At 37.8% G+C, this 13645-nt stretch overlaps 2 protein-coding genes and 1 long non-coding RNA gene across 20 annotated transcripts; all 3 read left to right on the top strand.

The window, feature by feature from the left end:
* LOC112181659 (nucleosome assembly protein 1;2) lies at positions 1–2187 on the top strand. The gene is made up of 9 exons (XM_024320038.2): positions 1–361; positions 447–572; positions 636–768; positions 870–931; positions 1020–1213; positions 1288–1450; positions 1541–1581; positions 1683–1847; positions 1945–2187. Exons 1-9 carry the CDS (start codon positions 101–103, stop codon positions 1949–1951), a joined length of 1152 nt encoding a protein of 383 aa, XP_024175806.1. The 5' UTR covers positions 1–100; the 3' UTR covers positions 1952–2187.
* A 1843-nt stretch (positions 2188–4030) lies between these two features.
* Positions 4031–10516, top strand: LOC112202929 (disease resistance protein RPV1). Of its 18 annotated transcripts, none has more exons than XM_040516712.1 (6): positions 4031–4733; positions 4819–5057; positions 8506–9089; positions 9236–9335; positions 10189–10217; positions 10440–10516. In XM_040516712.1, the coding sequence occupies exons 1-3, from the start codon at positions 4213–4215 to the stop codon at positions 8529–8531; spliced, it is 786 nt and encodes a 261-aa protein (XP_040372646.1). In that variant the 5' UTR covers positions 4031–4212; the 3' UTR covers positions 8532–9089; positions 9236–9335; positions 10189–10217; positions 10440–10516. The 18 variants fall into 18 exon arrangements, with proteins under 18 accessions (XP_040372646.1, XP_040372624.1, XP_040372622.1 ...); XM_040516690.1 differs by having other exon boundaries at positions 9203–9335; XM_040516688.1 differs by lacking the exon at positions 10189–10217 and adding an exon at positions 10148–10188 and having other exon boundaries at positions 9203–9335.
* A 74-nt stretch (positions 10517–10590) lies between these two features.
* On the top strand, positions 10591–13645 carry LOC112186422. The gene is made up of 4 exons (XR_005808510.1): positions 10591–10656; positions 12454–12647; positions 13160–13278; positions 13445–13645. It is a non-coding gene; the product is annotated as an uncharacterized LOC112186422 (long non-coding RNA).

The following is a 13645-nucleotide window of genomic DNA, read 5'->3' as shown; positions in this document are numbered from 1 at the left end:
TTAACTCAATCAAGACTTATAATTCATTGATAACACTAAATCCCGCGGCAAAGCGCGGGCAAAATTTTCAGACGGTTAGGGTTTTTCCTCTTTGTTCAGCATGACAACAGAGGACGGCGGTGTATCAAAAAAGAGGAAAGCCGTTTCCTTCGACGTTCCCGAACCCGATCCCGACTCCTCCCCTCCGTCCCGCCACCGCCCCAGTAAAGACTCCCGACGTCTTCTTCCCGTCCCCACCGATGATCATTTGTTCGACAACGAGATCGACTACACTACTGATCGCAAGTACCGTATTCCCGACTGGATCTGGCATGACAATGCTAGAGGTAAAAAAGATGATAATCATCGACTATTGTCCTTGGTAAGTTTTCATATCCTTCTTGTTCTTCTTCAGATCGATATTCTTTCTTCCGTTTCGATTTATTGATTTTGGTCTCATTTTGCAGAACCGTAGGGTACGTGAAATTGATCTGAAGCGCTTACAAGTGAAATTTCTTAAAGAGGAAAAGATATTTCAAGATAAGAAACAGAAATGGGTTGAAGAATACTTGAATCAGCCTGGCTGCGACCAGGTATACTCTTCTTTCGATCAATTTTTGAATTGACTTGAATTTGCTGATCCATGTATTTTGCAGGATGAGTTGAAAAAGAACTTGTTTGCGGAGGTATCTAAATGGGAAGCACGATACGAGGAGGAGCACTTTGAGCCCTTCTACAAAAAGAGATATGAGATTGTTACTGGAGGAGGATATGAAAAACCAATTAAAGGTAGGGTGGGTCCCCTCACAAGTTGACTCTTTTAACTCTTGCACTAGACTTGAGAGAGTACGTAATTGAGTAATGTTTGGCTGCTGTGTTTTGTAACGTAGACAAGGGACTGGATAGATTTTGGGTTTCTGCGTTGATGGCAAATCAGATAGTTGTTAGGCAGGTGGGCTCATTTTCTTTTCTATGCTTATGATGTTTTTAATGAATTGTTTTGTGGACACATGATCTAACTATCTCCTTTCCTGGAGTAGATTGAATCACCAGACCATGATTATCAGGCTCTCTGTCGTCTCACTGATATCAGGTGTCACAGGATAAAAGATCCGAGAGGATTCAAGCTCGAGTTTCTCTTTTCTCCTGATAATCCTTTTTTTAAAAATGAAATCCTTACTAAAACATTTGAGATGATTGGTGACAACTCGTCTGTGGTGTTGAAAGGAATTGGGTAATTCTAGTTTCTGTTGTTGATTAATGTTTTTTTTTTTTTTTTTCCTGCTCAAGTTTGGGGTCATGTTGTAGGACGGAAATTGAATGGTACGATAGGAAAAGCTTGACAGAGAAACTTCTTTTAGTAAGGTTGCACAAAGGTTCGCAAGTCAAAGTTATAGAGAAGTGTCGGAGCTTCTTCAACTTCTTTGAAACAAAAATTTATGAACAGGGTTTTATCTTTAATGAAGAATCTGTAAGTTTGGGTTTCTTTGTTGAATTTAGTTATTGATGATGTTAAGGTCTAGTTTTCTGAATTATTTGTTTAATGGACGTCATGTGTCAGGGTGAACTCAAAGGGCTGCTACCGATGGATTATATAATTGGGTACTCTCCTTTGTTTTGAATTTCTAATGCCCCATATAATTGATTATGCTGTACTCATCTATTGGTTTTGAAAATGACATGCTGGTGTTTGTGATCTGTAGTCTTGCTATTCGAAACCAAATCATTCCTCATGCAGCATTGTGGTACAAACATGAAGAGGAGAATTGTGTGCCGGATGATGAGACAATCATTCCTTGGGCAGAAGGGTGGTACGAATATGTAATCGATGATTGTAGGCCAGAAGATCATGCTGTCATTTTGACATGGTAATTTTTTTTTGTCTGTTGGTAATCTTTTTTGGGTGTTTGTTTGGTTGTGAACCAGTGCTAATACACGTTTTCATCAACTTTCTCAATTTTGCAGCACTTGATGGGTGGATGCACTTGCTTGGTCTACATGATTCTGCTTTTGCGAGTTTTTAGTGTTTGGTTTTGGCTCTTTTGAAAATCTCAAATGTCAAAGTTCTTGTGACCGGTTCGTTTTTTCCAAAAACGTCTTTGTAAATTAGAATTTCCCTTCTGCCATTTATGTTGGAATTTCATCGGTGTTTTGAGTGTTTTATGTTGGAATCTGGCTCCTGCCTTTATGATGTTCTTTGTTTTGATGTGTTTTATGTCGGAATTTGGGTCCTGCCTATACTCTCTATCCGGTACCAGAAAGTTTCATTTTTTGAAGTCCAACCGGATCACTTCCAACATTAGGAGTATGTTACAAACTCCGATAGTAAAGCATAACTTGAATCAGGTAAGGGGGGTCTAGCCTGTAATTGTAGTTTCCTGTTGACTTTAGTTCCCTTGCTTTTGTTTTTTAATTTTCATTGATGGCTCCCATCCCATCCATGCCCTGAATTAGGGAAGGGGTCTAGCCTGTCTAATTGTAGGTTCCTCTTGACGTTAGTTTCCTTACTTTGTTTTTCAATTTTCATTAATGTCTCCATCCATGCTGTACTCAATTGTAACCACTGCTCCGTGATCCTTAACAGCCATTTTCACCTCTCGTCCGACTGTATACTTTTTTACACTCCATATCACTCTCCCAAGGGTGATTTGTCTAATTGGATGTGCTTTATTCCCGTAACTGGATTCAATCGGTAATATGGTTGTGCAATTAGGACCACAAACATTTGTGGGATGAGGGATGAGGGATGAAGCAGATTTCTCATTTCAGAGTTCCATTATAAGTCCTCAATAGCGAATTTCCTCAAAACTTGATGGGGGCGAAATTGGCAAAAGACCCACTTGGATGTTCACATGCCCCAAAGTTGGGTTGGGGTAACTAGCTCGCGGCTGTGATTTCAATTTTGTGTCCATTTCGTTTCTTTTGTTGTTTGATACGTATCGCAATATTTTAAATGTTGGGCCTATGAAAAAAAAAATAATGATATGCAGTAAAACCTTGATAAATGCATGTTCGATAAATTAAGAGGTATTTTGTTATAGGTGCCAGAAACTAACTTCCCACACTTCCAAATAACCAATCACACCAAGAAGTGTAATTTAGTTTGGCCTACCTCCATATTGATCTCGTTTTGCTTTGAAGTACTCCATTGATCAATCAATGAAATCTTTTTGTTGATCTGGTGGCCAAATGAATTTGTATATATTTTTTTGCTTTGGACTCCAAACTTTTATTGAAAGACCACGACCACTTGTGGGAATTCATCGAATTGGACTTTTAAAATTTTTTGGTCTCAACACTATTTAACTGGTTATCCCCTAAGTATCAGGTACAGATATCATTCAATAAATCGATGCTATACATTCAGTACTTTATTTTCCGATTCCCAATCAAATGCAGAAATGTTAACCAAACCTATCCATAAGCCTGAAGTATGAGTGAAAGACTTAAACCTTAAATAACGAACAGATAGCAACTAGCAACCTCAATACATAGCAAACCAGACTTCGAACATTATCACAGTTGTATTTTGATCATTAAAGTCCAAGACCAGTACCAAATACTAAAAATTCCCCATCCGGCCATTTACTAAACAAGTGACGTCAAATTTGAAGCAGCAACTACAAAATCTGCATTGTGTTGTGGGGTTTACAGGCCAAATAATATTGCTTATCCTTACTTAACCAAAGCTAAAGTAGAAGATAATGTTGCTGACTCTCGATATATAGTAAAATATTTCATGGCCAACAAAGAAAGCTGCTTGCCAAGTGCGCCTAATGGTCACATCGCCGACTGGTTTTATTAAATATGTTCCGGAAACGTGGTTTGTGACTCAAAATCGCAACCCCAGGCCCGAGTCATCAACTCTGATAAAAGAAAAATAAAAAAACGAGTAATCAGTTCCCAGTTAAAAAGAAAAAGTGAAAGCAGAAGCTGCTTTGCAGCAGCTCATACATTAAAAGAGAAGCTGCTTCTAAGTCGTCCCATCTCAAAAAAGAAAAAGAAAAAGAAAGTCTTTTTAAGTCAATCATACATTAAAAGAGAAGTTGCAACTTGCAAAGAAAGAAAAACAATAAGAGGTTCTCATCTCACATTCACTGATTCACATTGCAGCAGGCACAAATAAACTTTATACTTGAGAGTTGAGATCTCAGATCTACAATACAGAAGCACTCTAGGAAGGCAGATCAATAGAAAGGCGACATTCAACGGATCGGGCAGAGCAAGCAAAATATGGCTTCTCTGATCAATGAAGCAGCAGCCAGTTCTTCATCTTCTTCTCCCCCACTTTCTCCTACTGATGACCAAAATCATTACAGACACCAGGTCTTCCTGAGTTTTCGAGGTGATACGCGCTTTAATTTTACAGATCATTTATACAACGCTTTATGTGACAGAGGAATTGAGACTTTCAGAGATGCTGATAAGCTCAGAAGAGGAGAAGAAATATCACCGGCTCTTCTCAAAGCAATTGAGGAGTCCAGAGTTTCAATCGTTGTCTTCTCTCAAAACTATGCTTCCTCAAGGTGGTGTTTGGATGAACTCGTGAAGATACTTGCATGCAGACAATCTAAAGGACAAGAGGTCAAACCGGTTTTCTACAAAGTGGATCCCTCAGATGTACGACACCAAAAAGGCGCCTTTGGTGACGCATTTGCTACACTTGGTGGCAGATACGGGGATAGTATGGACAAATGGAAGGCAGCTCTTAAGGAAACAGCAAATTTGTTTGGATGGCATCTCAAGGATGACGAGTATGTATCTAACCCCTTCACTAGCTATTTACTTAAATATATTTTTGAAGTATTTGATTTCGTATCTATGCTTTTAAATTCATAGGTACGAGACTAAATTTATCAAGAGAATTGTTGGGGAGTTATCCGCCCAACTAAAGTTATCATGTGACTTGCATGTTGCTGAACATCCAATTGGATTAGAGACTTGTAGACAAGCTGTCAAGAGTCTTTTAAAAGCCGAGGAAAATGTTGTTCGCATGGTGGGAATATGGGGGCCTGGTGGAATAGGAAAGACCACAATTGCTAAATATGTGTTTAATTCTATTCACCATAAGTTTGAAGGTAGTTGTTTTTTAAAATCAAATTCAAATGATCTAGCCCAACTGCAAGAGACACTTTTGTCTGATATTTTAGGGGTTTTGTCCATTTACCCCATTTCTAGGGATTTTTTTCCCACTTACCTTATTAAGTTTTTTTAATTCTCTCTTACCCAATACACTCTAAGGGAGTCTTCCCTAATACCCATTAAGATTTTTTTTTGTTTTTAATTTTTTTTAATACCATTTTACCCCTCACCCTTTTGTTACTTAGAGAGAGAGATAAAGAAAATGGAAGAGAGAGAAACCATAGGAGACTTCGCCGGAGCTCGTCACCGGCCGCCGGAATCCGGTCACCGGCCAACTTTCGCTTGATTCCGGTCACCGGCTGCCGCCCACCGGAACTTGCTGAAAATCTCACCGGAAAGTTTTTTTTGCCCCCAATAGACATCTATTGCCCCCTAATAGAGGGGCAATAGACGTCTATTGCCCCCAATAGACGTCTATTGCCCCAATAGTCTATTGTCCTCAATAGACGTCTATTACCCCCAATAGACGACTATCAGCCATGTATTGCCCCCCAATAGACGACTATCAGTCATGTATTGCCCCTCAATAGGCGACTATCAGCCATGTATTGCCTCCCAATAGACGACTATCAGTCATGTATTGCCCCCCAATAGACGACTATCAGTCATGTATTGCTCCTCAATAGACGACTATCAGCCATGTATTGCCTCCTAATAGACGACTATCAGTCATGTATTGCCCCCCAATAGACGACTATCAGCCATGTATTGCCTCTCAATAGACGACTATCAGTCATGTATTGCCCCCCCAATAGACGACTATCAGCCATGTATCCCAATAGACGTCTATTGCCTCCCCATAGGACTTTCAGTCGCCAGAATAAGAATTAATCTTCCTAGATTTAGACAAATAAAACTTTGATTAAAGAAAAAAAATGAGAATATTACATCAATTCAAAACGTCTATTGCCCCCCAATAGACTCTTATCACACTTCTTTTTGCCCAATAAAACCTTTTTTTTTCCTTCATTTTTTCTTCCATTCTGGCCTTCTGCCCCATTTTTCCAAAAAAAGGAAAAAAAAAGCTAGAAATTCACTAAATAAGTAAATATTCCTCTAATACAACACCACACTAAATCAAAACCCAACACACAAAACCAAGCAAACCACTTTTTTTTTGGGATAGAAAAATACCAAGACTTGGTCCAAGTTGTAGGCCAAGATGTGAAGGTTGAAAACTTATCGCTCCTAATCATATTTCTGATGCAGTGAACAAACAAGACAATAAAATAAAAATTCTTTTCGAACCTCGATCCCCGGATTTGCCCTTTACGCCTTCATATCTAGTCTATTTTCCACCCTTTGATATCCAATCTTCTTCTTTCTTCCTACACGAAGACCTTTCGCACCTCTATTCGTTCTTTGTTTATGTTCGTCAAGTGACTTCCAGGACCTTATTCGCCGACCTTTCGCACCTATAGTCCAATTTGCCTTCTTCTTGTTCTTCCCCCCGAAACTGAACTTAGACCCAAAAAAAAAAAAACTGATTTGGGCACCCACCGCTGCACCTTTCTTCGCCGGTTTTTCCCAGTTGCAGACTCTCAGTTGAGCACACAAATGTCTGAATATCATATCGAAACCCTCAGTTGTTGTTGCGAGCAAACCGGATTGTCGGAATCTGCAAGAGAGAGAGAGGAGTCGTGCTGGAGATAGAGTGGAGAGAAACGACGACGTTCAAATCGAGATCCGAGTTCGCCACCGGCGAGTTAGCTCTGACCGGAGCTTCTTCGTCGTCTTCAGGCAAGCCGGCGCTTTTCGTCTGTGATTTTGGCAAGCCGGAGCTTCTTCGTCGTCTCCAGGTAGCTCCGACCGGAGTTCGACTCCGCATCGGGGGGGGGGGGGGGGGGAGGGAGAGGGAGAGAGAGAGAGAGAGAGAGAGAGAGAGAAAATTGTTCCGGGGAGGTGGTGGGGAAGAGAGAGAGATGAGTGTGATAAAATGTCATTTTAAATTAGGCTAAGGCTAAAATTGTCATTTTGCTTCAAATTGGGTTAGTGAGAATTAAAATTTGTTGCTGGGGTAAGTGGGACAATTTTAGTTGATTTTGGGGCTTTGGGTCAAGGACCCGATATTTTAAGCGACCCAACTTTGAATGTGAGCAATATTGATAAAGGAGTCAGTTTGATAAAGACAAGGATGCGACATAAAACAATTCTCTTAATCCTTGATGACGTAAGTGATTATAGCCAATTACGGAAGTTAGTTCCATCCCCTGATTGTTTTGGGCCAGGCAGTAGAATTCTTATAACAACAAGAGATAAAGGTTGGCTAACTGCTCGAGTTGATGGAGTATATGAGGTCAAAATGTTAGATAATGATCGATCTTTGAAGTTGTTTAGCTTGCATGCATTCGAAAGAAATGGACCTCTAGATGATTACCTGGAACTTGCACGACGTGCTATACACTATGCCGGGGGCCTTCCATTAGCTTTGATACTTTTAGGCTCTCATCTATTTGGTAGAAACAAAGATGAGTGGGAAGTTACATTAGATGGTTGTAAAGGTGAAGACCCCCGGCCACAGAAAGATAAAAGGGGTTCTCCAAATAAGTTATGATGCTCTGGGAGCAGATTTAAAAGGATGTTTTCTTGAATTTGCTTGTTTTTTAAGGGTGAGTATGTAGACAGTGTGAAACCAATACTAGAAGCTTGCTACAACAAATTAGGGTGTATTGCACTGCTCGAAGAAAAGGCCTTAATAAGAATTGATAGAAAGGAGAATTGGATGGGTGGTGAGATTTGGAGGGGTGGTAAGATTTGGATGCATGACTTGATAGAAGAAATGGGTAAAGAAATAGCGTGTCAAGAGGGTGAGCCCGGCCCAGGCAGCAGATTGTGGAACTACGATGATATTTACCATGTTTTAACACATAATACAGTAAGCGTTTTAATTAGTTATCAAGATTAGCTAGGAAATTTTGAAACACATATGTACTACACTATGCCAAAATCTGCATCAGACTACACTTTTTAGACAACGAAATTTTTTTTTCCGTTGTGTGTTGATTGAAACTGCTTCATACAACAGGTTTAGTGAGATTCGGTTGTATAAGGACGTCCGAAATCAGAATTTTTTTGGTGCAAGATTATTGTACAACAGTTATAAGGATTTTTCTGTTGTCTGAATGAAAAAAAATTTCCTTCCCACCTTACTCAAATTTGGGTCGAAATTTTGACTCACCTTGTACAACAGTGTAGTTGTTTATGTTGTATGAGCAAAATATCATACAACACATTTTTTGTTTGTGTTGTGCAAGTTTGGAAGAAAACTAGATGTTCCCAAAATGAGAGTCTTTAGCGCCAAAACAGCCAATTTTTGAGTGAAATGCAGGTACATGATTGTAAGATCGTACAACGGAATGACCTATTTTTGTTGTGTGAATGTAGATGACAATCCTAGACGGGAAAAATGAGTTTGTGATTGGCACTAGGCGGGAAATTTGCTTGTTGTGTACCTAAACCGAAATTTCAAGTGTAGACTATCAAACAACCGAAATTCATTTATGTGTTGTCTGAATTGATTATACAAAGTAGAAAACTAAACTTAATACTGCCGCTCTGACAAAATGCACATTGTTGATCTCCCGCCCACTTAGCCATTTTCAACACTAGAGAGTCTTCGAGAAAAATAGCAAAACCCATCCTCTTCTTCTCAAAGCAGAACCCATCTTCTTCTCTTAAAGAATTGAACCCATCATTCTTCTCGAAACCCGTCTTTTTCTTAAACACATCTTCTGAAAACACTCGATTAGGGTTCCATATACTCAATTAGGGTTTTCAATTTGGGGACTTGAAGGAGGAGGAATAGGGGGTGGTTTCTCGGGTTTCTTCAATCATTGAAACCCTAACTCGCTCTCTCCAACTTATTCGCGACCCCTCATACTACACCGCACTCTGAAGCTCGTCCCTAACCTGGTGTCGCGACAGCCCACCTCTCCGGCCTCGTCTTCGCCTTCTTTCGCTCCGATTCAGTGAGTGAGCTTTCAAAGATCTATTCAGACTCTCCACTATCTCTATCGCTAAATACGAATGTACTACAATCTTGGCAAACTCATTAATTAATCGACTTCGATTCCGTTTCTAGTTTCTCAGTTTTCAATTCTCGTTCTCCAAGCAGCGAAGACAAGCTACTTCTTGGGCTATGGAGCCTCGGGTAGGGGGACGATTCTGAGTCGGCCAGAAGAACAGTAGTGGATCCTTTGGAGAGATCTACTTAGGTGCATGCTCACTTCTTCTTTTTGCTTTTCTTGCTTTTCGTTATTGCTAACTCATGTTCTGTTTTGGTATCTTGATCGATCTGTTTGGTTTGGTTTGATTCTGGTATGCAATCATAGTGTCTCAGATGTAGTTCCATTTCAGTTAAAGGTTCTGGTATTAGTGCTCAGAATGGTGATCATGACTTTTTCCTTTTTTCAATCTTCTTTAATCAATCCCTGCATTTTTCATTTTCCAATGTTGTGTTATTGTTTACTGTAATTGTTTTGGCAGATTTTGTTTTTCTTTGGTTTTTTGAAGAAATAGTTTTCATTTCTGGGTGTTCTTAATTTTTTTTTCAGTTTTTATTTTAGGTGAGTGGTGATTATTTCTTGTGAAATACAATGGTAGTTTTTCATTTTATCTGGGTGTATATTGTGCTGGGATTTTTTATTATTATTATTATTGGATTGACTTTTCTGGAACTTGAGTAGGTCTATTTCTTGGTTTCAATTTCAAGTTCTTTTTCGCTTTTAAGATTCTGAATTAGACTGAATTGCAAAGAATTAATCAAAAGATTAACTGTTTAGGACTATCCTTGTGTTTGGGGATTGATTTGACAATTTTTAAAAACAATCTTTGCTGTGATTTAGAATTCTGTGTGTTTTGAAATGTGTATGAGTTGATAGTTATACTTATTCGTTCGAGCCACTATGGTGGGCGGGCATGATCACCTGTAAGTTTAGCTCTTGTCGCTTTTCTGTTACACTTTTATATAGGACTAAAGGACATGAGATCTTGATTTCTGGTTTTCAATTGCAATATGCTAATAAAGGAATTTTGGAGCACCAACATTGATCTTCATCTCCACCGCAGGTAAAAATTGCATCTCTATAATGGATTGGGTATGAGTAAGCATTCCTTTTATTCATCTCATCTTAGGGAACCTAATTAATGAGCACCAGAGCTTAAATAAATAAGTAGTTGTATATGTTGGGTGCTGTTATTCTAGTGTTGGCTTTTGTACTCACACTTTCATAAATGTATTGATACCTCATTAATACTATGGAATTTAGTTCAGTTTTAATGTATTGATACCTCATTAATTCTTGGTTTCATGTCGATAGGGCAATCGAGCTATTGTGGAAATCGAGCTATTGTGGAATTCCAGTTTGCAGATTATATTTTTCCCGCTTTTGATCAGGCATGAATCACTTCCTATACTAGGTTCTATCATATACACTCACATTGATGACTAATTGAGGGACTCTAACTTTGCAGATTGTCAATGAAGCTGCAAAATTCAGATACCCAACTGGAAACCAATTTAACTGTGGAGGCTAGGTGAAAACTTCACTTGTTTCATTGCTTTGAAGCCTACTTACGCTGGTCCTCTTGTTATTGTCCATGATCAGTTCCTTGTTAATGGATGAAAACTGGTTCCATCTGAATTCTTCTTTTCTCATCTCCCATGCATATAGGCATTAGCTCTCATTTGTTCCTCAGTTTGCACAAGACAAAACTGAGAATTGATAGATTGATTGCTTGCTGGATTAGTTCTGCAACTTTGTGTGCATTGTCAATTTATGTTCTCAAAGGATCTTGCACTGCCCATTGAATTCAATGAATTGGCTGTGTGGATGTTCATATCTAGATAAGTATATGAAATGTTTCAGTTTTTATAAATACTGGTCTGTTTGTGGTTAATCTCTGTTGGAAGTTATGCTAATCAAATGTTTTGAATGCCAAAATGTTCCCCAAGGCAATTTCATCTTTCAATTGCATGTCAGTTAGTTCCATAAGGAGGGATAGTCACATAATGGTCTGATACAACTCTTAAATTCTGTTGCATGTATTTTTAAAGGTCGTAGTGGTGTCCAATCTGGTATTTGTTCTATAATATTTCTCTTATAACTAAACATAGCTACCTTTATAGACATTATGCATTCATTATGTGTTCCATAGAGATCACACTTACTCATTTGTACCTGAATTAAAAACAAAAGTGTTGGGACAGTTGTGAGATCATGCAATGTACTGATGGATAAGCTATTGTTAGTGTTTTAGTTAGTAGGTTCAGAGTAAGAGGATTTCATTTTGTGTTTGATTGATAGATTGATTGCTTGCTGGATTAGTTCTGCAACTTTAAAGCCTTGATTCAATTTATATATGTGTGTGTTTAATCTTTGCGATATTTGATGAGCTATGTCACCTGGATTAGCATGGAAATAATAGTGCTTATATGCAGATTTTGCTCAAATGAATTTAAGTATATGTGGCTTCTATTTTGAAGGGATTCAATTCAGGTTTCATTGTGTTTAGTTAAATTGGGTTGAATCTTATGTTGATTGCTTTTCATTATTGTGTCAATTTCGTTTTGTATTCAAGTTTTGCTTAGGAAGCATTATCTATGGACTTTGCTGTTAAATTTTCTGCAGAGCTGAAGTCTGTCTTGGTCTTTAGATAAATGACCTTTTCTTTTAGCAAGAGATATACATAATAAAGTTAAGTTACAATAATGATTCACTATTAAGGCTGTACTAAAAATTATGATAAAAAAACTGTACCTGCTTTATTGGTTAAAGCCCAAACAATAAAAACGTATAGTATGAACAATATTTGTGTTTGATTGCTGTGTGAAGGGATTTAATCACTGAAATTTTGTTATGTAAATGTGTGATCTTGATTTTGGAGATATTTAATTGGGTTAATACTTGAATTTACTGTCTAGAGGATTTCATCTTTACTTATCACTTATAGATTCCCAATTGGTGCTTTCGTTTTTTTTTCTTTTTGACTTATTGTGTTTGGTTTATGTCGAAATTGAAAGATGAATAAGATAGTGACATTATCATTAATGAAATGTTCTTCCTGAGTGTTTCTGGAGAGTTAAACATGAGCAACAGAGAGAGAGAGAGTGTGTGTGTTTCTGGAGGTGTATCTACCTGATACTCTGAGTTATCGAACTTTAATGTGTTGACAGGATTTTATGTTTTATAGCAAAGATTGAACTTATTGATAATATGTTTGAGTTATTGAAATGCAGATATTGTTGTTTTATATAAAAGATTGATTACAGAAAACATGATTTGATAATATATGTTTAGGAAAACATTTGAACTTATATGAGAATGATTGCAGGACAACTGTGATTTTCTTCGTTGTTTACAATAGAGTTATGGCACCGGATATGAGGCAGAAATGAGCGAAAATAGTGTTAGACCAGCAGCATAGTGAAAATTATGATGCTGACGGAGAAATGGAAAATATGCATGACAGTGATAGCTTTGGTGTAGATGAAGCATATCAAAGTAAATCAAGGAAATCAAGATATGGTACGTACGTATGATAAAATTTGTCGTGTTGATCAAATGTTGTAATCTTAGATTAATCTCTTTGGTGTTCAAAATTTAAAGGTAATTAACATTGTTTAAACTTTGGTTGCAACGCTCTCCCCTCTCTGTCTCTCATTAAACAACTGGCATCCATACTTTTAGACAGTTTGCATTTTTTGATGAAAATTTGTTTTGCTATCTTTTGCTAATTGCTGCCTGTATGTTGATTTGGTTCATGATTTAATTCCCGCAGCAAAGCGCGGGCACAATTTTTAGTGTTCTTAATAATTTTCAGGGCGAATACCTTGTATTTGCTTGCCAAGTCTTTGAATAGCTTGGTCATAGATTATGTCCCTGATCGGTATGCTTTTTGGTCTCTCCAGTTGGCTTTGAATTTCAATCGTGCGAACTGCACATGTTTCTGAAAGTATTAGAAATTGGTATAGGGACTGGTCTTGAAAGTATTAGTAAGCTTTGGGTTCTTATAACATCCTCTCGTTAATGTTTTACAGAGATCTCAGCTTCAACAAATTGGAAGGAAGTATTCCTGATATTGAAGATCTTATCTGAACAGGATGTCAAGTTAAAGTTCGAGCTATCTGACAGCAGTTATATCAAAGAGATTCTAATAGTGAGTTTCAGTTTGGAACTCTTTTTCGTATGTTCTGAAGTAAAAGTAACATGACATTGTATTTCGATAGTGATGTGATGCAATCTTATTGGTAATGGTTGGTTTTTGTTTACTCCAGGATAAATTGATTTGTCACTAAAAACTACTCTTCCTATATATTTTGCAGACAACATTGGAAGGCAGAATGCTTTGGAACAATATGTATATCGGCCTTTGATGTTCAAGTAGATAGGGCACATATGTATTAGAATGCTTTTCTCGTTTTAATGTTGAATGATTGGGAAATGCTCCATTTTAACTTTTTAGGCATATGGAATGGATTGGATTACTCATTTGATGGCTTGCAATGTGTTTTCTTTTCAATTGA

Source organism: Rosa chinensis, chromosome 1, assembly GCF_002994745.2.
Source record: "Rosa chinensis cultivar Old Blush chromosome 1, RchiOBHm-V2, whole genome shotgun sequence".
Classification (NCBI taxonomy): domain Eukaryota; kingdom Viridiplantae; phylum Streptophyta; class Magnoliopsida; order Rosales; family Rosaceae; genus Rosa; species Rosa chinensis.
This window is presented reverse-complemented; position numbering and strand designations above follow the sequence as displayed.